Here is a 25015-nt window from a genome sequence, read left to right on the forward strand (position 1 = left end):
AGGGATAAATGAGCCCTGAAATTAAACTTCAGCGTCCGTAGATTTTTCCCCAAAAACTTGACTGCAGTTATAACAATGTGTTGTGAATCAAGTGACATTTTATTTTTTGTATTTTTTTATTTGTGCTGTGAACATTGCTTCATATATTTAAAACAAAGTAGATGGCATACATACCAGTTTCTAGCCATGGCTTTAAAGATTTAAAGAAATACAGAAACAGTGATGCTATACAAATACAGACATTATAAACTCAAGACAAAGAAACTAAATAAGACCAGACAGTAAAATGATTATTCTAAGAGGAAACGTTCAATGCTCACAGACTTGCTTCAGTTTCAGCCACTGTTTTACTTCTTAAAGTGTCTTAAAAACTTTGAACTCTGTCAGTTTTTTAAATTCCAGATGATGTGTTCCAGAGGTGTGTTCCTCTTACTGAGAAAGATGACTGACAATATGTAGTTGCTCTACAGTTTCCACCTGAAGTAGCCCTTGTTCTGATTGCGCTGTTCTTTAAAAACGATTGAAAAACTATTACCACAAAAATAGCTCCTTTCTTATCCATCACATTTTTGAAAGTTAACTGCACAACACTTCTTTGATTCCTTCTTCGTCAGTTATCACAGTTTGGACGGAAAGTGACGAGGCTCTGTGGCAGAAATGGTCGAGTGCGGATGAGCAAAGCATAAACAGAGCAGAGCTGTGTGGGCGAAGAAAGAAAGGAAGATGTAAGCAGGTAAGGAAACAATGACACCGATGATGGGCTGAGAGAGAGAGAGAGAGAGAGAGAGAGAGACAGTCACACCTTGAGGAAGTTAACTAAACAAAAGAAAGAGAGCAGAAGTCACATCATATAGAAGGTAGGATTTGGTTCTTTTGATGAATTTCAATTAACTTTTTGACGTCAAGCCTTACTGAAGACAGGAGAAATGAAAACTTTACAAACATGAGCTGCCTTTAACTTTGTTTGAGGTTTGAACTCTTACATGGCATTTTGTAAAAGTTGTTTTCTGATGTCTGTCCACAGGATGCAATGTTTTCTGATTGTGTTGATGTTCTTTGCACAGTTGCTTCCTATCTCACTGCAGGTAAGAAATTCACATCCACTTCATTTGATCTGCTTTAAGAGTGGTAACATTTTAGACCTCAAAACATTTTTCTCATTTGCTTTTAAAGGACTAGGAAGTGGCAACACTGAAGTTGAATGTTTCACTATTTCTGAACTAGTTTATCAGGACATATTCGAGATGAGTGGATCCGCTTTAATTGCTTTAATGTGTGAACAGGAGGCGGACATGTGGTACGAAAAAGAAGAAGGGGGCAGAAAGTGTAAACTGTGTCCTGCAGGTACAGAAATGTTCACCTGGCTTGAGCTGCTTCTGTTTTTTCGTTGGTCTTTTTCAATCAATTTTCCGTCCGTCCCTCTTGAAGCTGTGACTCTCTGTTGAAATGAATGAATCAGCAGTTGTCAATAACATCTGGAAATTACTATGAAGCACTGACGCATACTTCATCATTCTTTCTCTCTCTGTCTGTATTCCTTGCACGTTTGTTCTGCCTGTCTTGATGAAAAAATGACCACATCCTTCATTAACATACGCTCTGTTTGCTCAGCTTGTCTTCCGGTTGTTCTCATTTGTGTCTCTCTTTTATGTTAGGTGAGTTTCAGATGTCTTGTACAAAGTGCAAGCCTTGTCCTGCAGGAAGCTACACGAATCAAACAAGCGCAGAACCCAGCTGTCATCGCTGCTTTGGAGACTGCAAACCAGGTAGAGAAACAATGAGTCATTTCTATCTATTCTAGCAGTTATGTGTGTGTGTGTGTGTGTGTGTGTGTGTGTGTGTGTGTGTGTGTGTGTGTATATATATATATATATATATATATATTCATACATATATATATATAGTACATTTATAACCTTTTCATCCTCTGTCTTAGATTACAATCTGAAGGTGGTTCAGATCTGCACCAGCAAGTCTGATGTAAAGTGCATCTGTGAGGCCGGTTACAGATGCTCTGACTTTGTCCCCATATCACAAAATTGCAGATATTGTGACAAGATCAAGGAAGCATCCTCAACTGGTAAATAAACTGGTACATTTTCACATTGAAATGACCAAAAACCTTCCCACATCCACTTCAAAAGACAGGTGCGTAGGAGAGCAATGTATCCATCAAAACTTAAAGATAAACTCCTGCACACTGTCGAACTTTTCGGAACTAGACCTTCATCAGGCAAAAAGTTGCTAATAAATGTTTGTTTGCAAGTTAAACAGTGTGCAAGAGTTTATCTTTAAGTGACATTTCCACATTGAAAAGGCCTTAACTTCAACCAGCAGGGGGCGTCATTACAAACAGAATATACCACAGAGGTTTTTCACTGACTGTGGCTGAATGACAAATAATGACACCAGAAACACCTGGAATACAGTTTTAAAAGGGCTGACCAGATAAAAAACACATACAGATAGATAACTTAGATAATAAGAGTACAATGACAAATACAGCATTACTTCTTGTGGTCAAGCATTAAGTCCTACATGAAGTATTAGCAGAACTATTGAAACACTAAACATATATAGATAAACTTGATTACTTGAAGAGATAAAATGTTTTTTTGAAAAAAATAAATGAATAATATGTTGTCTTGTTGGTTTGCATGCTAGTTGAAAAAACCCTTACCCTTTCTAAGAGCTACAAAGTGCATTGAAGTTTGGATTTCCTGAAAGTTGGTAGTCTGAAGGTCCTGTGAAGAAGGTTTGGTGCCCCCTGTGGACCAAGCAGAATATCCTATCTCTTTGCTAATCCTGCCTGTGCATGTGTCAGTGATGTTTCCTGAGAGAAAAGTCCTCAGTCAAATATATGACTCATTGTCAATATGTGCTGTGGGGAAAAAAAGGGCTGTTAATCATCGAGTCTGACACATACCCTGGGGCAGCAGTTACAGACATTGAAAATTAGTTAGAAATAGTCAGGTCAAGAATCCCTATTAATGTTAGTCAGTTTATAACCAGTTTATAACTCCTCATACAAGGCTTTAGGGATTTTTTTAAGTATATTATCTGCAGGAATGTGTTTGCTTTTGTCATAAGACAACAGCTGAGAGAGCACAGGAAATGAGGGAAGAGAGAATGATATGCAACAAAGGTTCTTGACCGGACGCTTAGCAGTGCAGGTCAGTGGCTTCACCCCGGGAACGTAAACAACATTGTTTCTCGATCTAATTTCCAGAGAAAGAAGAAGGATCTTAAAATCTAACCCAGTTATAAATTACATCTTGTATTCTGCTGATGTGAAAACTAAACCTTACTTTGAAAGTAAGTAGCACAAGAACAAGATGTCACAAAATGGAAATAATCAAGTCCCAGTGTCTAAAAAACCAGAGCAGGATGAGCGATGACGTTTCCAATATATGCGGTTTTGACATAACAGCACCTCTTATTGTTTCTGCTTCATTCCTTAGAAGTTACTTTCACTTACTCTTCTGTGAATTTGTCCTTGATGTTCTCGTTCTCCAGAAGCTGCAGCCATTATCTCAGGCCAAGATAAACACACACCTTCCTCAGCTTCCTCAGGACATACCAGCACTTCTGCCAAATCCTGCAACTTTCCCAAGTGAGTTATGGATAATAGTGGATGCAGTACCCAATAAAGACCTCACAGAATGGAGTCTTTAAACAGTGGACTTACATTGAAACCAAAATATTAAAATGTCCACAATTAAGAATGGTTTAGTATCTTGTAGAATCTACAGACATTGCAGTGTGTCCTTGTTTAATGGGTCACATGTTTGAGATACCTGAGATACTAAACTTTTTATCTCACATCTCAGGTGTGGCCCTCCGTCCTTCCCACAGGCAGGAAATGACACACATCTCAAAACAGGTAAGTGTGTGTTTCAAAATTAATATGAAAATAGTACAGGGATCGTATCCATACTTTTATTTGATTTTTGATTTTTTTGAGACATTAAAGTCTGGACAAATGCACTTTGTCCCCAGAGGATGAATCCTAAAAAATAAATAAAATAAAGGCAGTAGGGTGGTGCAGTGGTTAGTTCTGTTGCCTCACAGCAAGGAGGTTCCTGGTTCAAATCCACATCAGACAGGAACTTCTCTGAGTTTGTATGTTCTCCCTGTGCATGTGTTGGTTCTTTCAGGGTAATGCATGTGTGGGTTCTTTCAGGGTAATCCAGCTTCCCCCTACAGTCCGAAGATGTACTCATTAGGTTAATTGGTTACTCTAAATTGCCCATAGGTGTGAATGTGAGTGTGACTGGTTGTCTGTCTCTATATGTCAGCCCTGTGATTGACTGCTGAACAGTCCAGGATGTACCCCGCCTCGCACCCAATGACAGCCTGTCAGTGGTATAGTTCATGTATGGAAGGATAAAGACAGCTGCTTGGATTGTATTTGAAGCTGGTGCATAGTATCATCCTTATTTACATTAATTATTCCATACCTTTTTCTATTGTGTTACCAGCAGGTTAAACTCTTTTATGTACTACATACTGTGAAAATTCTTAGTATCTGTCGGTAAATTATATCTTAAAAGAATTAAATCAGCAGGGTAGAAAAGTTGTATTGACTTTGATGATTCCCTTTCATCTTGCCACACCAGGAAGCTAATGTATGAGGTTCTATATGAAATATTACCTTGTAAATATTATCTGCTACACTTCAGCATTAGCATTTGAGTCAGGTTGGGTATCTTAAGCATGCGGTCAGCCCTATGTTCCCACAGCCCAATGGTCCCACAGCCCTATGTTCCCACATTTCTAAGAATTTTCTCAAAATTAGGCCCTATGTTCCCATAGGGTAGGGTCTGGATAGGGGGAAGGGTTAGGGTAAGTTACCCTTACCCTAACTGATACAAATTTATTAAGAAGGAAATGTGGGAACATAGGGCCTAATTTTGGAAAAGGTCTTAGAAATATGGGAACATAGGGCTGTGGGAACATAGGCACGCTCCCATGTTAGCATTTATGTAATTATGAGTATGTTAGCATTTAGCTCAAAATCCCACTGTGCCCAAGTGCAGCCTCAAGGTTTTTTTTTTCTTTTTTTCAAAGACAAGACGAACAGCCGTCTGGCGGCAATCTTGTGTCCAATTGTTGTCATCGGATTTTTGGCCCTTGTCATCCTGTCCGTTGTTCGTTGCCATGGAGACGAATCTTGTTTGAAGCAAGGTGAGGTGGTGTGTAAATTAGGGACATAGTCATTTTCTGGTGTAAAAGTTAATGGTAACACTCTGAGGAAACACTGAACAGTTTACTGAAAGCTTTTTTGGAAATTACTTCAATCTGAGATGTGTCATTAGCTTTGCAGAAATTATAAAGATGGTTAGTGGCTTTCTAAATCATACATAGGTTGATTCAACATGTGGACAAGTGTCCAAAAATTACTATTGATTACTAATTTCCTTACCTGCTGTTTTCCAGCTATGTCAAAGCTATGCAATGAGGTAAGCAGAGCAACTTCTGAGCTTAACACTGTCATGAACCTTCATATACCGGATCATTTATTTTCTGTTTCCCTTAAACTGATGACAGTTTTCTTTTTTAGGGCAGTAGAGAAGGTTCTCACAAGCTGAAGGAGCCGACTCATCAGCTACCCAGAGACTCATTCAGTGCAAAGCAGCAACCATCGTCCCTCTTAGCAGCCAATCTCGGTACTGATGAGTGATATAAGACGTTCATGTGAAATACTCATCTCACTCTTTGGGGTCATACAGATAAAAACTGTTACAAAAACAGCTGTGTTTCTGTTATGAGTACAGGATTAACATAGTTGTCCTGCTATGACAAAAAGGTCAATAAGAAACTTTGCTTTAAGCATACTTGTTGCTGTTTTTGTTTTTTATTATCTCTGTAGGGCCAGTCCATGTCCACAATCCAAGGACGGTCATCTTCAGCTTGTTCAATCAATTCACAGACCAAGTTGGTTCAACAATTGAAGGTGTGAAGACAGTGAAGAGGGGTTGCAGCAAGGAAGAAGACGAGAGAGACTGTCCTGTCTTTCAACCCACACCCTCAACCAGAGTTCATCTCTCTGAGGAGGAGAGGAGTGTAGAGATGGACAGCACGTTCCTCCCCTCTCAGGAAGAGGGGAAGGACTGCCACATGTCAAAAGAAGAAGTTCTGTGATGAATCAAATCAATATTTTGTTTTGGTGGCGATGACTGCCGACATCCAGGACTGATCCAAAGACTTTTAAAAGAAGAAACTGTGAAACGACGGAGCAGTTTGTGCTTCAGTGAGGTTCACAGAGACATTTCAATCTGCAGTTTCTGGAAAAACGTGCAGTCGGAGCAAGTAAGAACTCAAACTCTGGGGAGAACTACTAGATGGTGATTTCCTTTGATACCTCTAATTCAAAATTGACTTGTAAATTCTGCTTTATAAGCTCTGCTCTCTAAGGTAATGAAGTAGACATTTTTGCATGAAGTAACGTTTTGATAACGAATAAATTTTATTGAGAATGAAAACCTGGATATGTGAGATGAAAACATTCACTTGTGATTTGTACAAAGTCTATTTACATAAACACTTAAATCTTAAGGTGTGAAATTAATTGTTGTTAACATAGTACATACCTCCATTTAGCAACATGCTGCACATTCAACTCATGCACAACCACAGTCTTACTATCTTAACTGGATCTATGTGCTTTAAAGGGGACATATTATGAACATATATTTGGGTAACCTGAGTGTCTACTGACCCACTAAATGTGAATTAAACCCATCAAGTCCTTTGTTTGTGGTCTGCATAAGTCCTACAACACAGAGAAAAATGCTCCGTTTCAAATTTGCTCTCCTTGTGACATCACTGTGGGATTCTGGTAAAAAAAGAAAATCCCCTCCCCTCCCCTGATATCTCCACCAATGGATTCCAACCCCAGCCTAGAACAAAACGTTTGCGCAGGTTTGCCATTTTTATTCTCGCTAGCGAAGGAGTGATGTCTACCGGGAAAACTCAGGGGAGGTTCATTGCATTTAAAGAGACACACACCAAATCGGAGCGTTCTGAGAGAGCTGGTTTATACAGGGTCACAAACCTCCTCTAGTGCTGATTCGTGTTATATTTTGATCAGAGCACAGCACAGATGTTTAATTTAGACCACAGGAGACTGTTTTAGGTGAAAAAAGTAACATGTCCTCTTTAAAACACTTTTATCATCTCAATGCCTCAGATTTCACACAATCCTTCCTCTGCCAGGAGACCCCATCAGTCCTGTAACAACCGTTCTCTGTGGCTCCATTGGATTGAGAGATGTTTGCCTCTGTCTGTTGAAAAAGTCCAAAGCAAGGAGAAATGCTTTCCATCTGATGTGTGGCTTTAAATTTCCACCTGTAAAATTGTGTCTCTTCCAGGTCAAGCTTCTTGTATTTAACTCAAACATCAAGGAGTTTTTCACACTTTCCACACACTTCCTGGATAGGCTTTGATACATTATCCTCTGAGCATGTAGGTACAGGTACAGCCTTTTCACAGAAGATGTACCCTGAGCATAAAGACAAGACAGAGAGGTTTGATTCAGGAATTAGATTAAACTGTGGGACAATAATAGCTTAAGATAATTCAATTAAAAAAAAGTGAATTAATTTTATAAATCTATAAAACAGAGGTAAATTGAACATATACATTTACTCACCACCAAGCTTGTTTCTGATCCAGCGCTGGAAAGAGTAGATTTTGGCAACGACAATAATTGCAAAAAATCCACACAGGACGGCGACTGTCACCAGGAACCACGTGCTATCTGTGGGAATGTGAAAAAGAGGGATTAAACACCCACTGAGGAAAGCGATTAATCACTTCTTGTTTTTATCGGCACAGGTAGAACTAGATCATTTAGGACTTGAGGATATATCAAAAATTAAATGACCAGGTGGGTGTTGTTAACACTTTTAAGAGTTCAGTGGAAATATAAAAACAGATTATCAGATTAATCAGATTAGACAGTGAGTCACTCTGAAGTCCCAGAAAGTCTTAAATATTAAAAGATGTAAAATAGCCTTGGCCACTTTGTGTGTCTGATCTTGATCTGAATAGATGCTGCACATTAAAAACTTGCAGTGGCTGAGGTTATAATCAGTTAGTAACAAATAATCACAATGTGAAAAACAACAACTCAATTCTCAAATAACAACTCATGTGAGTCTTTGAACTTACATGTTAATGTTTTAAATCAAAATGATCAACTAGAAATTCTATTAGGAGTATTTCCTAAAACTACAAATTGTGGTTCACCCTGAACAATTTCTCGCAACCGAAACCAAAATTTGTTGCAAAAAGACCACAAATCCGACCTGATCATACTGTGATGTCTGTTGAGGTTCAACAGATGTTAAACCAGAAAGGCTAAACAAACGTTTTATGGCTTTTTGGTTACTATGTCAAGCTTTTATCCTGGTTTGTGTTTTCAAGCAACTAAATGGAAATGATGTTGATTAGAGATTGAAAAATGATCTTCCCTGAAGGGACATCAGCTTTAAAAATGCAACTAATATCCACACTTTTCCAAACATCCAATAGCAATGCCCTGCTCTGAAATGAGCTGTGATTGGTCAAAAAGTGCCCGTCACGGTTTAGATATTTGAGAATTTCAGAATCCTGAATACAAAGCCAAGAAGAGCAGCTGAGTGCTGATTCGATTTCAGACCACAGTACAACAACTTCACCGGATATCATGGAATTTTACCCAAATAACACCAAAAATAAATGTCATACTACTTTGAGCCAAACTATAAGAACCCAGCTCAAGTTAACACTGCAGTATGTTATAATTTGTATAATTTCTTGTTGTTAATGTCTGGTTTTTGTTTTTTGAAAAAAGTTAAACAAAATTATCAGCAACATATATCATCTTGCGATGCCCAATTTTTTTGTCTGTAAGATTTAGCAAGTCAGTTTGTTTGTCTGATAATGAAACAAATGGTTTCTTTATGGCTAATTAGCTATGATGGTATCAGAATTTAGCTTCAGACTTCTCTAGCAGAGCTCTTTCATAATTTTGGAAAGGCAGCTTTCAAGTCACGTTATGTAAATACACTCCTGAAAACCTCCCTTTCACCTTTCTGTCTTTAAAATGTGACGGGGAAATATTTTACAAAGAGAAAACATTGTATAGCATGTGACAAATTGGATTAAATGTGTGAAGAGGGCGTCAACCTTTAGTAGACGGGTAGATTTTGGTGAAGGTGGTGGCGGTGGTGGAGGGTGGATGGAGTGTGCTGGCGATGGTGGTGGTCGGTATCTGTTCACACTTTGTGCAGGGTTGGTCTTTGCATCTGTAGCCAGCTTTACATCTGCACACAGCATCATGAGTGCTGTTGCACTGTGACTCGTACTCGATGTTTGCTGTAAAAATATAACAAACATTTGTCAAACAGCTGTCATTGAAATATGAACTGTTGTGATGATTCTGAGTTTGTAAGTGTGTAACCAACACAAAATGATCTAAAGTCGTCGTTATAATGTGACATAAATCTGAAAAAGAGAAATGACTCACAAACTGGGCATGGCAGGTAAAGACTCTGGTTGTAACTGATAATACTGTTGACATTTCCCTTTTGAAACGTTACTCTGTATGGACAGACACCTCAACTTTCTCAGTATTTAAACGTTACTTTGACTGTTTTTCTTTAGAAATACCTTTTATTGTATTTCATTGAACGAAAGAGTGACTAAGGGTCTGAGTACATTCAATGTTACAACATCATTAACAATCATAGTTTTATAAGAAAATGGCAAAAAAATGATTTGATAGACCATGCTTACATTGTTCACCATCTACATCTATCTCATAGGTTGTACTTGTCCTTCACCCACAAACAAACAAACATATTATATAGTTATCCACCATATAAACAATAAGAATTACTATTACAAACAACACAAAAACACACACAGACACATGCATACACTTACACTTACATAGACAACAGGGCAGGTTGAGGGGTTCCTTAGAGTTTTGGGCTCTATTCAGTCTGAGCTTCATATATTGTGCTCCATATACTGTGAAACTGTTTCTGTTCTTTCAGTACTCAAATAATATTTCATCAATGCTTTCCTTATTTAAAATGTAGGTTCTTCCTTAATTTTCTCGTTTTGCAATATATACGGTTTTATAAACTAATGGTGAAAATATCTTTATAAATACCTAAAAATACACAATTAAACACTTAGCTTACAGATATAAAACATTGGCATGAAATGAATAGTATATTTGAAGGACTCATGAACTGATATATCAGCTCATGCAGACAGCTGAAGTTAACTTTTAACATGAGACCTTTTCAGGATTCTTTGGATGAAAATGCATCCATCCTACATTATGATCTGCAGTACAAACTTGCTTTGGCTACATTTGGTTGTTTTCCAGTCCGCATAATGAACTTTCTCCACAATTACTAGAACAATTGAATACTTAAATAAACAGATTATCCATTCTGCAGGTGTATAGTACAATCTCACATTTAACAATGTATGGCGATTGTCTTTCTGCTACGAATCTAAAGATTTTGGAGCTGGAAGGGGTTCTTGCTGAAAGGCTCTGGAAGGGTTAACAGTGCAGCTTTGCCTTTTTGAAGTGCAGTGAGATTTTCTTTTCATTCTCTAAATTCATATTTTTCATGGGTTTCTACATCAGACTGCTTTAGGACATTCACAGGGGAAAGAACAAAATACAAAATTTCCCTCGGAGTCCCACCTTCGAGCAGTTTTCTAATAATCCTGATATGACAGTTGTAATTGAAGGGGATTTAAAACCTTAAAATATTAGTAAATAAGTTTAATATATGTGGCATACTTCAAACTCCTGTTTGCAGCTCTGAATCCTTGCAGCCTACACACCTTGATTAGAAAGAATTATAACTTAATATTCTTTGTATCAACACTGCTGAACGACACAAGCACCGTGTAACATTTTTGTGTGGGTTGAATCATTTCCATCTAAATAATTTTCCATTGCAATAACTGCTGTAAAGCCCCTGCATGTGTGGTATAAGACGTTTTAGGCATTTTGAACATCCACCTTCATGCACAAAAACTGCAAAAAGTGCATATTTAAAGAGACAACTACTCGAGATTTTTCTGTGAGAAATGTCAGATTTAAAGTTGCGGATTAAAGCTGCAAGGTAATCTTAGACAGAAATGTGTTAACATCTTTATTATAACATGTAAAGAAAGTGTTTTGTTGAAACCATTCAATGTGTTTTACATGTGATCACACACTTTGTCTCATGAGTGTTTTCTGTCTTCTATGTTTTCCACAGTGACATTTTAAGTTAGCGCATAACAGGCTGTTTGTGCTCACCTGTGGTGCACAGACCTGAGTAATGACATTTTTATCTTTTGCTCTTTCCGATGTTTTTCTCTTTTCTGTGTTTTTCTTTTTATTTCCGATGGCCTACTTTCTGCACCTCCTACTTTGTTTTGCACTCAGGGTAAGCTTTGCCTTTGATGCTGCTGTTATTAGCATGTTAACATGAACTTCTGCTGCAGAATCCCACTCTGATAACCCCCCCTCCCCCAAACTGGTTCACAGAGGCAAGGCAAGACAGGTTTCTCAGACCTCCCCCCAATCCCCCCTCCACTTTGACATCTCTCTCTGACTGTATCCGACCCTAACACACACTGAACGGGAAATCCCCCTTGTATGGGTGTTTGACCTTGAGGTTTCTGTATGGGCAAACTTCTCTGAAATGTTAATGTACAGAGTTGAGTAACATCTCAAATAACACCATTCTCTTTTCAGTGTTTGTATTTACAGGACTGAAGATGATTCACAAACCCATCATGGACAAAAACATAGAATCACAGACACAACAAACATGACAGAAAACACACACACACACATGACAGAAAACACACACACACGCACACGCACACGCACACACGCACACGCACACACGCACACACACACAATAAGCAGGCAACCACAAACATGGACCCCCTTAGGTCTACTACTGTGCTCAGCTCATTTTTTTTTTTAAATCCTCTTTATAATACACTATGATAATCGTATTTGCATGTAAGTTATGGAAATACATTGAACATATATTTTCTGATGAGGCATGGATAAACAGAGAGCAAATTTCCCTCTGGGATTAATAAAGTATTTCTGATTCTGATTCTGAAATTGTCTAGGTAAATGGGGTTTTAAACTGCTTGTATTGGCAAGCAGGAAATCAGGATATCAGGGACCAGTTGCTGTATTTAATATACAATATAATATAATATAATAATTTATATCTGTCACCAAGGCAATATTTCTACTGTAGGTCTAGAATAGTATTTTTACAGAGTTCAGGTCTCACACATCTCAAACAACACCTCAACCTTAGAATTAAAGCTGTAATGTCACTTACCTTCCTTGCATTCTGTACAAAATTGGCAGCTGGGGTCCAGGTTCCAGGTATCGCTGTACTGGCTTATTAAGCAGGGCTTACATGTAATTCCACATAACTCAGGTAAACGCTTGACCATTCTTTCACCTGAGAAAACACACAGCTATTTATAGCTACTATCTCCTGTTTGTATTGAAAGTTCAAAACCCAGAGATAAAGGAGTCATTGTACCTGGGGGGCAGCGGTTACAACAAAACAGATGTGTTGTCCTCGGCCAGGCATATTGTGAGCTATTGCACTGTATGGAGAGCACAGCAGAGACGAAAGAGAGGCTGCACATGAAAGTAAAAGACACAGAATGGAAAAACAGCATCTGGGAGGAGGAGGAAGAAGAAAAGGAAGATGAAGAGGATGAGCAGAAAGAGGCAGGAGGGAAATTGAGATTTCTTTTATCATATATTTAACAAATGAAAATGACACGTGATGTGTCCTAACAGACACAGACTTTGGAAGTTCAGCTACATAATATACTGCATATACATACATTTCAGATTTGAAATAACTACATCAATACACACACACACACACACACACAGAGTAAAGTCAAACCAACATATAAATCTTCCAATATAACATGATAGGAAACTTTAGTCAAATGTAGTCCTGTTAAAAATGTCTCTTAGAGTCTTTACTTACTGTTGAGGAGAAGTTGATACTACATGTGTCCTGGGACCCTCTGAGTGTGAGACTGAACAGGGGCCCAGAACAGTGTCAGGGGATTATTCATAAAAGGTCATGATGAGTCATTATGATATTTTTTTTTTTTACAGATGCCTTTGAAAGCTCTCTACACTGATCTCTAACCAAGTATCTCTCTGGCTTTTTGTAGCGACCCCCGGCTACATAAAAAATGGTCTCCATCAGCCTCCACTACTTTCCACTGGCACCATCACTCTCGTTTCATCCAAAATCAAAGTTTTGTCTGAAAGCTATGAACACTTTCTGTTTGTGAAACTACCGGAAAAAAACAACTAAAATAAAACAAGTATGCATGTCTGTATGTGTGCAGATGCATGTATATGTATCTCTGTATGCAAGCATGCATTCTATTTTGGCCACTTCCCATATTTATGTATATATGATAGATACAAAGATATGTAAACATACATAAGAGTATGTATCTGTTCTGGTATAAACTGTATGTATGTGCAAGTGAAGTCATGTATTTTCGTCTAGAGGTTCAATCCATCTTTTGTATCTTTGACTGCTTCTTAAAACTGGATGACATAGTTGTGTCACCAAAATTTAAGCCACTCATCTAACTCTTAGAGAAAAACTGATGAGAAGATAAACATCATGTCAAGAAAACATCCTTATGCTGAAAAGCCACATCCGTGTGACACACAGCCTTAAGAAGAAACTCATTTTAATAATTACAAATGAAAAGAATACATAAGAAAATTCTAAAAGGTGAAATTTGTCAGCTCGTTGTGAATGTCATCTGTCTGCATCGAGATGAAGTGACATGAGAGACATTAGGAGGAGTAAAGTACATTTAATTTGTTTTAAAAATAAAATGCTAAAAAACATAGAGAAGCGTTAATGACCGATATCTATTTACACTTCAAACCAAATCTTTGTTTTATTTTTTCAACTCTAAAAATCTCGTCCAATTTGATCAGATTTTTCATGACAAAATGGTATGGCTAAAATAACTTGCTACGTGCATGGTTAATATGTTTCGTTTCAGACAGTAACAGTAACAGTTGTCCTGCTGCTCTGTAACAAAGATACTGGTTACAGCGCTGAACTTATTTATGGAGGAAAGTCTCTGCCTTTATCATCACTAACGGCGACTGCAAACAGTCTGATATAGGCTCAAGGAATTCATTGTGGCATCTTAAAGCAGTTGTACAGCCTCTGCTGACCAAACGCACAACCTGCTCTTGTTTGTGAAGAGATGCCATGTTTTAAGTTTAGTTGTGCTGTATATTGTTCTGCAGTGAGAACAGGACCTGTGACTGCTTGTGTGTTTCACATACATTGGTATGGAGTCGAATCCTAACTGTCTGGTTGGATAAGTAACATTATGCTTACAGAATTTAGACCTGCTTGTGATACCTGAAGTCTACCAAAGTATTATGGGAGGCACAGTCGTCACTTATTCTCTTTTGGAATCATCTACCAGTCTGTGCCTGAGAGCAGACACCATCATGTCTTATAATGGTACAGTAGGCCAAACCCTTTCCTGATTCAGTGAAGACATAACACAACATACTACATTTTGTGATTTATTTCTCTTTATAATAAAATGTGTTGCTTCAGAAACATCCTTATCTTCAGCTGAAATAGACACTGGGTCAAAGCTCATCCTTTTTTCAGCTGTCATGTTTTCTTCTAACACTCATGCTAGAAACCACATCACGTGACATTCTGTAACTTCTAAAACAGGGTCTTTGCGTGATGAAGCAACATCTTGAAGGGAAGGGGCTGCCATGTGAGCCATGGTGTGGCTGGGGGATCAGCAAACAGAGTACAGAGATGAGTGTGAGAGAGATGAAGGAGCATCAGAATCACTCTAAGCTGACTTAGAGCAAACCTGCTCATGCTTATCGTCAGGTTTCAGTTTGAGGCCTATTGACTGCAAAGATTAGTATGTGCGATTAGAACTTCAGACGAATCTTAACCAGAAACATGTCAACATTGGTTTTCTCAAGTAGGCTTACACATTAAAAAAGTCTTTACTGGACGTGATGACAAATCTTCATGCAGACTCTATCATCATCTATCATTAAGTCATGCACTGTAAGGTCCTCACAGGCTGAGAGAAACTCAGAATGTTTGCACATGCATGTCAGAGAAGACCTACTTTTAGTGTCTGCAAACAATTGGGTCCTTGTATAGTTAATAGGTGATAAAAGCCCTTATAAGACGCTTATAATCGGTTGATAAGACTTTGATTGTGTTAAAAATTGTATCGTATATTCATTTTTCATCTCTTTGTATTTATACAAACTCTATTGTGCATTTACACACATCATGGATTAACCGTTAAATAAGCTTTTTTCAGCTTTACTATTCTCTTCCTTAGTTTATTTTTTAAGTATTGTTCTCCAGCAATCATGCCTGTTTTAGATTTGGGGGTGTCAGCAGTAAGGATTGCACAGCAGGTAAGGTTACAAGAACCTTGAAATTGTTTACAGTTACCGTGCTTTCAGACCTTATAAGGAAGACTTTGTAAGGTCATTTTACCTATTAACTACTTCTTTTAAAGACCTAAATATGAAGTGTGACCATGCTTTAGATACTGAAAAGATAGAGGAGGAGGAGGAAGAGTAGAGAGATTATATCTTGGTTTGCTGACTGAAAGGAAGGAAGTGGTTTTTCTGAGGAAGCACTTGTCTTGCTTACTGAGCTCAAGTCATGTGAGACTACACTCTGCTGGCCTACTGGATAAAACTCTAGCCTCTTAGTTATGGTGCCTGTGATTACAGGCTTTACTATTTACTTTACTCTAAACAGTACCGTAAATAAAACTGAATTACAATGGCAGTTCATACAATTTTTCATGTGAAATATGACAGTATGTCTGACAGATGTTTACTTGTTGGATTTGAAAGACGAACAATAAATTACTTTGTTCTTCAGTTAACTTGAGATTATGTTTAAATGGCAAAGTCATTCTATAATATCCTTGCTTTCTCATAATAGTGAAATAAAGGTGAACAAAAGTTGGTTAATGTCATGTTACAAAATGCTGTTGCAGCCTATTATTATTATTATTATTATTTTTCGTTCATAAGCAACAAATCAACATATTTTCTTCATTCTAAGCTGTCACATCAGACATGTTGAGATTTGTTTTTGCCCAAGGCTTCTTGTTGCCCAACTCTGTCTCACAATTCCTTGAAATGGCCACGTGACGCAGCGTTTTCCCGTATGAGGCCGCCTCCGCACGAGCTCAGCAGACCAGAGCGAACGGCGCCGCCACATCAGCCTGCTGTGAAACAACAACTAGCCCTAAACTAAACTTCATTTACATTCGTGTTGGTACATGGAAGTGAAGTAGGCCTAAAGAAGATATCCGTCGGTAGTCGTCCAGGTAAGTGACGGTAAAATACTTACTGTCGTAAGGATGTACTGTCTGTGGGAAGAGCAGATTCATATCAGACTTCAGGCTGTGTAGTGGGCGTTGTGGTGTGAAGCCGAGTGAAAACGAAACCAATGACGAAGAAACAAAAACAGCTAAAACTTTACAGTGTATTTACTTCTAACATAGGTCAACGATACATGTAGGCTAAATACGTAAATCGCCAGACTTATTTTTAAGGTTTTAAAATCGTTACAGAACAAATCTCTCAACATCCGACAGTGAAGTGGGGAGGAGGAGGAGGAGGAGGAGGAGGAAGGGGGGAGCTGCGAAACAAGTTGCGCAGAAATATATAACAGTCGATAAACCAACTTGTTTATTGTGCGCTAGGAGCCATAAAATCCTTATAACCTTACATGTTTCCGTACCATGACCTTAATCTCTTACAGGTGATCCACGGTGTTGATAACACATTTACACTGAAACGACCTCAGATGAGCCAGGTCATTCCTTCACACCGTTATAAAAAATAAAAAAAACAGCTAAGGATGACGCATACAACAAATAGAGTTCATTTAAGATATGACATTTGGCATTCAAATAAAATACTTCGACGTTTTATCAGATTAAAAAGTAACTTACCTGTGTATTGCTTGTGTCATTACAACCTTTCTGGTATTCTTGTTCAGTTGTTGAGGAAAAAAACACCTCTGAAACCTAAGCCCCCTCCCCAAAAGAATATCACGGTACTTGACTTAACCCACAGAGCCACAGGTCTGAAACTGCTTTTATTCAGACTATTTGTTATTAGTCAGAAAGTAGTTCCCATAATGTGTGTACATAGCTAAGTGTCCTGATCAATAACTGGAGCATTGTTTGGACGTTGTTTTGGGTTTTCAAACTTTGTTTTTAAGCTTCGAGCACCTCAAAAGGAGTTCTCTTCACCTTCGTTTCAAGGGAACATTTCTGGATGTCTTCAGTGGTTTGGGTCTCTTGAAACTTGTAATTTGGCGTATGCGTATGAATGGGAGAGCTAATGCTGACGACCACTTTGCATAGCAGCCTCTGCCGTCAGGGTGTGACTGGGTAGGTGTGATATGCGGTGTAAAAGTGATATGAGTAGTCAGAAGACCGGAAAAGTGCTATACAAGCTCAAGTCCATTTACCGTTTACATGCTGGAAAGGAACCGGTCGGGTTAGAACCCTGCTCACCCACTCAACCCTACAGCCCCTGTCCATGGGGTGCACAAAGTAACCAAAAGGCTTGTCTTGTGTCCTCAAATGAAAACAGTGTATAAACCCTTATAAAGCGTAATTTCTTTCTTAACCAGCAGCTCAGGTCACTTGCTAGTTGTTAGCTCATCTCCACACCTCAACAACAGTGTTAAAGGATGGGCAATAGAGGCAAAGCTTAACTGTTCTTCATCGTTTGCACTAGTTGGTCAAAGAAATGTAATGAGTTGTAAACTCTGTGTGGACACTAATCTGAAGTTCTCTGGTCATTTTCTTGCAGGTGGCCTAGGATGGAGTGAAACCTTTGGGATAATGGAGGGAGGAGTTCACACAGGAAAATGGATCCCCAAAGCCTCTGCTGGCACCATACTGCTCCTCATGGTCAGAAATATGTTACATGAAACATGCATGAATACATGAAGAAACTGCCCAGTGATGCAAGTTAAAGTTGTCTTTGTATATTCAGTGTAACTCTTATTTTGCAGTGCATGTTCATCCCCACTTTGACAGCTTTGTTACAACTGTCAGAGGAGCTGAAGTGTCAAGATGACGAGTATCTTAATGAAGAAATAGGAGTTTGTTGCAACAAATGCCATCCAGGTAATCTAATCTTCCTTCACCACACATGAATCAAAGACAGAAACAGACTTCTACTTCTGCTATTAAATCTCGGGGTGGGAATCGCAGGGTAACTCACGATGCGGTACCGGATACAGTATGTGACCCTCATACATGAATTACCGTATATGTCGGACACCAACCTCCTGCTGGTCCGCTATGTTTTCTGCAGCGTGTCGTTCATCAGCATATTTGTAGGACAGCGGTCTTCCAAATCCGAGTTGTGAATGAGATGACAAGTGACGTTAACATATGACTCTGCGCTGACAGCTGTGCACATGTCTGTAGGAAGAAAACAGACACTTTGCTGTTCTGCACAATTCTGCTGTATCTTTCCCACCTTGTTTTTTTTCCATTTTATGTTCGTTTGATAGGAACAGATACAATGTACATAGACAAACTGAATACAGCAATCCAATGCAAGTCTCGTAGTGTGGCTAGGGGATGCTTATTTGCAACACTCATCCCTGGTAGGGCTCTTAAAACTGTTAAAAAGGAAAAAGAAAGAATAAACTGGGTACATCAACATTGTTGTCAGCCGTGATGGTGGCTTCTACACAGGCTAGACAAATGCCATCAGCTCTCAGAAGCTCTTCCTTTTACAAATCTTATTTGGAGCATATCTACAGTAGCCATTATTTGGTTATGAGCTTGTCTGGACACAAGGCGTATGTTCTTTGCTCTGGTATCATCACAACAACATGTGATGATACCATGTGTTAAGAGATGATGAGATGCACACTACCTGTTATCTGTCTCCGCTGGTCTCTCCTTGGGGTGTAGCCTCATGCGGTTAAACATCAAACTAGTATTTCTATGAGATGCAAGTTTAATGCCACATATGTTGTCCTGTACGTTATCGTCATCTTTTTTTAATTTATTTTTTGCTCTAGCCTTTTGGAGTAATGTGTCCCCAGAGAGTTACACTACCTGCCGTAAAGCGTTTTTTTTTTGGTTGCCATGATATGGCTCGCTGTGCACATGTGGGAAAGTTGAGTAAAGCTGAAGCTGTATCTGGAGAAGTTACACCTCTGTGTACCTTTCATTACTTTCATACTTATTGTCTTCAGTCAGGCAAACCCAGAAAGCTCAGCTCCACTTGTAATGCTAACAAAGTAAACTATTGTAGAGTATAACAATTCATGTGCAGGTTCACAAGTACCGAAACGTTACTCATGTAATAACGTCAACAAGTACCTGACTACCTAAGCTTTTGTATTCATCCCTAATCTATATAATCATTCACGCTTCATCGCTTACCGCTGGCAGTCATTCTGCTGCTGTCATCTTCATTTATCACGTCGTCAACTTCTCTTTTAGATTATCATTTATCCTCCATTCATGTGAGACTCATTCAGGTCATAAGTGGGGACATCAGAAGTCATGAAGAAGTGACTTGGCGGGGAACTTTGCCTACAGTGTGGTTTTTGTTTTTTTTGTCAAATTGTGTCTATAATTGTGTCTATAATCCAATGTCTATAATTGGCACCAGTGATTCAGTAACTGTATCTACTATTTTGTTAATGGCCTGCAAAAAAAAAGACTTAACTGTGGTGTTTGTGTTCTCCAGGTTTTAAGCTCGTAAAAATGTGTCTTAATAAGGACCAGAGGAGTAACTGCACCGCCTGTCCTAAATCACAGTTCAACGAAGAGAGGAACTACACCCCAAACTGCAGAACGTGCAAAATCTGCAGAAGTAGAGTCACATTAATTAATTAATTTATCAGTTTACCTCATTGATTTTCCAGCGTTTACCACATAAGCTAATGTTTTGTTTCTTTTTTCTTTTTGTTCATCTGTTCTGCAGAATCATGGCATGAAATAGAGGAATCACCGTGTGACACAAAGCACAACACTGTTTGCCGCTGTGAGGACGGTTATTACAAATCAATCATCGACTCTGAAAATAGCGAATGTATCCGATGTTCACGATGTGGGCAAAATAAGAGGGAAAAACAGAAATGTGAGTCCATGAACCTGTAATGTCATGGATTATGTTAATGCTGGTACTTTATTTTATTGATTCTGATTCTGAAATGTTCCTCGTTGTGCACAGGTACACCGGAGAAAAACACTGAGTGTGAATGTACAGAGAACTACCAGAGTGTCAAGAACAGGTGTGAACCCTGCAAGAAGTGAGTATACTCAAGTATATGAACATGCAGTATTAGTGTCCGGCTGTTTGGGATGGGTGTATTTTAAGCTGTTGATGAGGAAGTAAGATTGCTGAATCGAAACTTGCAGTAAAATGTCCGACTTTGGTCAATCTTTCCATTTTTTTTGCAACTAAAGAGAGAAGTTACGAGACACTCAAAATTTGCCACTGACGTTTTAACACTTACCAAACATCTTTGTAAACCTCCACAGGCTTCTGTTGAAACCATTGAATGCGTGTTTCACTGAATATCTAGAAAAAAAAAGTTCTCTTACTGTCTTGAAAAATATCATTGTAGCTGTGTGAAACAAAGCGAAGGATTGTCATTTTGGCTGGAGAGTGAAGAAAAACAGCCTTTGTTGGCACTATAAGAATAAGAAGCTTGAATAAGGGTAGTGCTGAAGTGCTCTCATTTTTGTGAGCAGTAATTAAGCTATGTATTATTCAGGTAATAGGTCATAGGTTAACATACACCCAATAAAATATACAAACAGGGAGTATATCCCACAATCCTCAGCTCCTCTCTTGTGCAAATGAATACAGCCTTTAATATAGATTTTTATAGATGAACGTTATCTCTCCTTTAACTTATTCCCGTCTCCTGTGTATCAGTAACAGTTCTACTGTACTTAAAGAGTTAACATACACTTGTTTGAACTCATTTTCTGGTTTAAAACAGCAACTCAGCCTTTGAGTTCATCACTTCCTTTTTTACATGTGTGACTTCCTCCTTAATCTTGTGAAATGTCCTCTCTGTTCTCCCCAGTTGTTCCGCCGGGTGCAAACATCTGTGTCCTCAGACTACAAAAAGTGAGCACTTTTAAAGGGGTTATGATCATCCAGCCCTGCTTTTATTTTGAAAAATGAATACACTGGTTACCACATAATGGTACATTTTCCATAGGAATACAGTTATTCACTTAGACTGTCGATTCTGCTCTGCTTGACTGCAGAAATACTGAAACTTATGGTTGGAAAGTGTAAATGAAATGAGACCTGGTTTATCAATATGAAAGGCCGAGCACTGGTTTACTGTCCAAAGAACATAAAACACTTTTTATTTCAGATGTCTTTAATAAAAAAGGATCAGGGAATCTGCTGTGATGATGATATGTGGACACTTCTTACAGTTCAGTCTGAACGTAGTCTGAGCGAGCTGAGAAAGTTTAAAGTGCCCAATGATCTTTCTTGATCAGTGACGTGGATCAGACGTCAATTGGTGGTCCGATACGTAAATTACATCAATATCTGACCCGCTACCGATATAAGATCAGATTGGTCCCATCTGTAGTACTAGCAGCAGTAGCGACCGTCTGAGAAGTGATAATGAATGACAGTCAGAAGTTGGTTTTGTTATTGTTAAAGCATTGGAAGACATCAGGATTTAAAGTTGTTTTTGCTTAATATAACCAACATCATTCAGCTTATAATATTTAAAAATGTAAGCGTTTAGCGTTGGCTAACTAGTCTTTGCTGCTAGGTCATGCTTTTACAACTTTATGTCGCTCTAGGCAAAAATGTCAACAGAAACAACATTGTTGAGAAAATCCATCAAATCAAATACTGAATGATGAAATATTGACATTAATAGAAAAAAAACAGTTCAGTTCAGTTTTGTAAAAGTGATTTTGCACGTGTTTTTAGCTCTAGCAATTGAATGTATACTAAATGTCTACCATGTGCCCCTTGGGAACCCTTTGCAGCTCCTGAGCCCGGGGAAAGATATCTTGTCAAAATATTAGGAGTATTTTTTGCTGTTGCTATGGTAATGTCGGGGGTGTTGGTTGCCATCACCTACATTGCAACAAAACGGTCCACGAAGAACAAGTTGCTGAAGTCGTCCTCCGAAACATCTGATGACTCTCTGGACTCGTGTGAGGTGTGTTGACCTACCTGTCAGGGTTTACTTTCCTCTGCTGGATCTTCATCTACAGTCTATGAAATGTATTCTGCCCTTGTTTTGTAGAGCGGCCTGATATACAAAGAGCAGCATTCTAACAGCAGTGTTGAGGCTGCCCCCATAAGTCCTGTGAGGGATCAGGAGAGGTCCGATCTGCTGGGCAGCCCCCCTCTGGAAATCAAGAGTGAGTTTTCCTGTCCAAAGGATTCATTGAACCTTTAAGTCAAGTGACTTTAATTCAAGCAGCACAACGTCAAACATTCAGATATCAAGAAAACATCCTGAGAATTTGTGATCCAAATTCTTAAGGAAGTTTGTGATCTGTTTTGTACAAAGATTGATCGCTACCTCCAACAAAAACAAACAGATTTTCAAATGTATTCTTTTTTTATTGACTGAGTGTTTTTACTCTGATAGCAGCGCATTTTACAGAGCAATGGTCCTGAGTTTTACGGCTCAGACTTACAGAAACTATTGTGTTAACTCTTATCTCTTCCACACAACACCCCCTTTCCCTCCTCTCTCTCCTCTCTACCTGCTGCAGTCCCTGACCTGATCTACATGGTGCTGGATCTTGTTCCTGTGCTGAAGGTGAAGCAGCTGATGCGCGCTCTTGGTGTAAGGGATTCAGAGATCGAACACGCGGAGCTGGATTACAGATCCTCCCGGGAGGCTCACTACCAGATGCTGAGGGTGTGGGCTGAGAGAGGGTCCCGTGCAGGTGGCGGAGGATGTGGGGGAATGCTGCACAGGCCCCTGCTGCAGGAGTTGTTGGACAAACTGAGAGAGATGAATCTTGGACGGGCGGCAGAGGAGCTGGAAACAAAGTACGGCATTCAGTGATTCTGCGACAGGGTGAAAAAGCTTATGAAACCAAGTATTGTTCTTTTCAGAGACTCACTTACGGTGCTACAATTAGAGCAGTCATTTCACAGCAGCCAGCGTCACTGAGCACTCTACCTCTCCTCCTGCAAGTTACTCGCTAAGATGCCAGATTCAAACTACTGAGAGTGACGGATGAAATGGTTCAGGGAGGAGGTGTCACCGAAAATGTGATTTTGCACTGATATATTCTGCTTAAAATGTGTCAAGAGCTTTTAGCATTTTGCATGTTTCTAAGTGATCTCAGAGGGATAATGAGACCTTCTGGGAACAAGGTTTTTTCTGATTGTGCACAGAGCTAGATGTTGTAACATCATCTGTAAATTAAATAAGCCCAGCAGCCAGTTAGCAAATTTAGCATCAAGACTGGAAACAGGAGGAAACAGCTAGCCTGGCTCTCTCCTAAAGTAGAAAAACAACAACCTATTGATACGTGTGAACATGTTTGATCTGAACAGATACAAAGTGTACTGGCCAAAATTTGGAGTTTTACGTGGAGTTTCATCCTGGAGCTGTGAGCTATAGATGTAAAAGTGGCCTGAGGAAGGATCAATGTGATCTCTTTGAAGTTTCCAGTTTTTAAGCTAAACTAGCTGAGCTAACAGACTCCAGCTTTGTAATGCCAAAACAAATATGAGTTTGGATTTCAAATTTAACTTGTCTAGAAAATGACTGATTATATTTCCAAAAATGTCCAATTGAATCTTTAAAGCTGGTGAAACCTTTTCTAGACTGCGCTGTTTAAGTATCACTTTACTGTAAATTATGCTTTTGGGAATAATGGGGACATGGAGTCATATTATTTCATACTGGACTGTTTATTTTTTATTGTAAAACATTATGATGTGATGACTGTATTCTGTCCTTTATATTTATGTTGCTTTGATTGACCAGCAACCCTTAAATCAGTGGTTCACAAACCTTTTTGGCTCATGACCCCACTTTGACTTCACCAAACCACATACAGCTTTTTACTCAAATGAATTTGTTTTCAATCACGTAATAGATTTTCTACTGTGTAGGCTTTATCGTGTATATTATTGTGGACAGAGGAAGACATGCTGGGAGGACATTTCTACACAATGGATGACAGACAGAGACTCACAAGTTCCTTGTTTTCCATTTGCTATGGCCCTCGGGTAGCCTGTGTTCAGTATATTTAAATATTTAGTATATTTTTTATTGATCAGTTAATACAAATTTCAGGCGACCCCATTTGTATGGGTAGGTAAAAGAATTGCATAGTCTTCTTATTTAAATAGAGGGAACTGCATAATCAAATGGTTCCATGTGAGACACAAAGTTAACAGGTAATGTTTTAAATAGTTCCTGTATAACTGTGGGAAAGGTTGTAGTCTTTTGGGAACAATAACAAAGCGAGGGAAGTCTTTAGTTCCTACTCAATGTGGGCCTCTGTTCGCAGCCACATTAGCATTCTTTTCAGCACTATTATCCAAGCATTATTCACGGCAGTTAAAGGAAAGAGGACACACCTTGTCTCAGTACGCCTCAGCCAAAACAACTTTTATAATATCAGGCACAGCCTGTAGTTCGAGATATGAAACGGTCGCTCACAGACTGACTGAGGGGTCGTTAAAAAGCTCCTCTACCCTTCTCATGGAAATGAATTCAAACCAAATGTTGTATACGAGTGAACAATCAATGTTGAACACTGTCACATGTACAAGACCGTGTATACATATCAGAACTTTTAATAAATGTGTCATATATCTTGAGTGTATCTGAGTTTGGTTTGAAGTTGGTGTTTAATGGAGAGAATTCAT

General features: G+C 38.8%; 3 protein-coding genes across 5 annotated transcripts; 2 read left to right on the forward strand and 1 right to left on the reverse strand.

Annotated features, from left to right (window-relative positions):
• The first annotated feature begins 685 nt into the window (after positions 1-685).
• si:dkey-260g12.1 (tumor necrosis factor receptor superfamily member 5) lies at positions 686-6558 on the forward strand. Of its 3 annotated transcripts, none has more exons than XM_020655748.3 (11): positions 701-857; positions 1025-1085; positions 1284-1344; positions 1656-1766; positions 1937-2080; positions 3517-3613; positions 3831-3883; positions 5071-5187; positions 5440-5462; positions 5564-5669; positions 5873-6558. In XM_020655748.3, exons 2-11 carry the CDS (start codon positions 1026-1028, stop codon positions 6142-6144), a joined length of 1044 nt encoding a protein of 347 aa, XP_020511404.2. In that variant the 5' UTR covers positions 701-857; position 1025; the 3' UTR covers positions 6145-6558. The 3 variants fall into 3 exon arrangements, with proteins under 3 accessions (XP_065813760.1, XP_020511404.2, XP_065813759.1); XM_065957687.1 differs by having other exon boundaries at positions 801-857; positions 1065-1085; XM_065957688.1 differs by lacking the exon at positions 1937-2080 and having other exon boundaries at positions 686-857.
• Positions 6446-17102, reverse strand: cd27 (CD27 molecule). The gene is made up of 6 exons (XM_020655750.3): positions 17086-17102; positions 12585-12726; positions 12375-12500; positions 9175-9363; positions 7655-7762; positions 6446-7504 (listed from the first exon to the last, which is right to left on the reverse strand). The coding sequence occupies exons 2-6, from the start codon at positions 12724-12726 to the stop codon at positions 7395-7397; spliced, it is 675 nt and encodes a 224-aa protein (XP_020511406.2). The 5' UTR covers positions 17086-17102; the 3' UTR covers positions 6446-7394.
• tnfrsf1a (tumor necrosis factor receptor superfamily, member 1a) lies at positions 16130-24972 on the forward strand. The gene is made up of 10 exons (XM_065957685.1): positions 16130-16455; positions 17957-18057; positions 18162-18276; positions 19865-19990; positions 20102-20257; positions 20351-20429; positions 21216-21259; positions 22153-22328; positions 22416-22533; positions 22894-24972. The coding sequence occupies exons 2-10, from the start codon at positions 17989-17991 to the stop codon at positions 23190-23192; spliced, it is 1182 nt and encodes a 393-aa protein (XP_065813757.1). The 5' UTR covers positions 16130-16455; positions 17957-17988; the 3' UTR covers positions 23193-24972.
• Positions 24973-25015: the final 43 nt, after the last annotated feature.

This window comes from Labrus bergylta, chromosome 8 (assembly GCF_963930695.1).
Source record: "Labrus bergylta chromosome 8, fLabBer1.1, whole genome shotgun sequence".
NCBI classification, from domain to species: domain Eukaryota; kingdom Metazoa; phylum Chordata; class Actinopteri; order Labriformes; family Labridae; genus Labrus; species Labrus bergylta.

What these genes read in the sequence shown, in the direction of transcription:
- tnfrsf1a (XM_065957685.1), top strand. Translation starts at nt 17,989, where the DNA reads ATGGAGGGAGGAGTTCACACAGGAAAATGGATCCCCAAAGCCTCTGCT. An exon ending in TTGCAACAAATGCCATCCAG is followed by an intron (nt 18,277 to 19,864) that starts GTAATCTAATCT and finishes TGTGTTCTCCAG; the next exon opens with GTTTTAAGCTCGTAAAAATG. An exon ending in AACGTGCAAAATCTGCAGAA is followed by an intron (nt 19,991 to 20,101) that starts GTAGAGTCACAT and finishes TCTGTTCTGCAG; the next exon opens with AATCATGGCATGAAATAGAG.
- cd27 (XM_020655750.3), bottom strand. Translation starts at nt 12,726, where the DNA reads ATGCTGTTTTTCCATTCTGTGTCTTTTACTTTCATGTGCAGCCTCTCT. An exon ending in TTGTAACCGCTGCCCCCCAG is followed by an intron (nt 12,501 to 12,584) that starts GTACAATGACTC and finishes GTGTTTTCTCAG; the next exon opens with GTGAAAGAATGGTCAAGCGT. An exon ending in TTGTACAGAATGCAAGGAAG is followed by an intron (nt 9,364 to 12,374) that starts GTAAGTGACATT and finishes ATATTTTTACAG; the next exon opens with CAAACATCGAGTACGAGTCA.
- si:dkey-260g12.1 (XM_020655748.3), top strand. Translation starts at nt 1,026, where the DNA reads ATGCAATGTTTTCTGATTGTGTTGATGTTCTTTGCACAGTTGCTTCCT. An exon ending in TGACACACATCTCAAAACAG is followed by an intron (nt 3,884 to 5,070) that starts GTAAGTGTGTGT and finishes TTTTTTTCAAAG; the next exon opens with ACAAGACGAACAGCCGTCTG. An exon ending in CGAATCTTGTTTGAAGCAAG is followed by an intron (nt 5,188 to 5,439) that starts GTGAGGTGGTGT and finishes GCTGTTTTCCAG; the next exon opens with CTATGTCAAAGCTATGCAAT.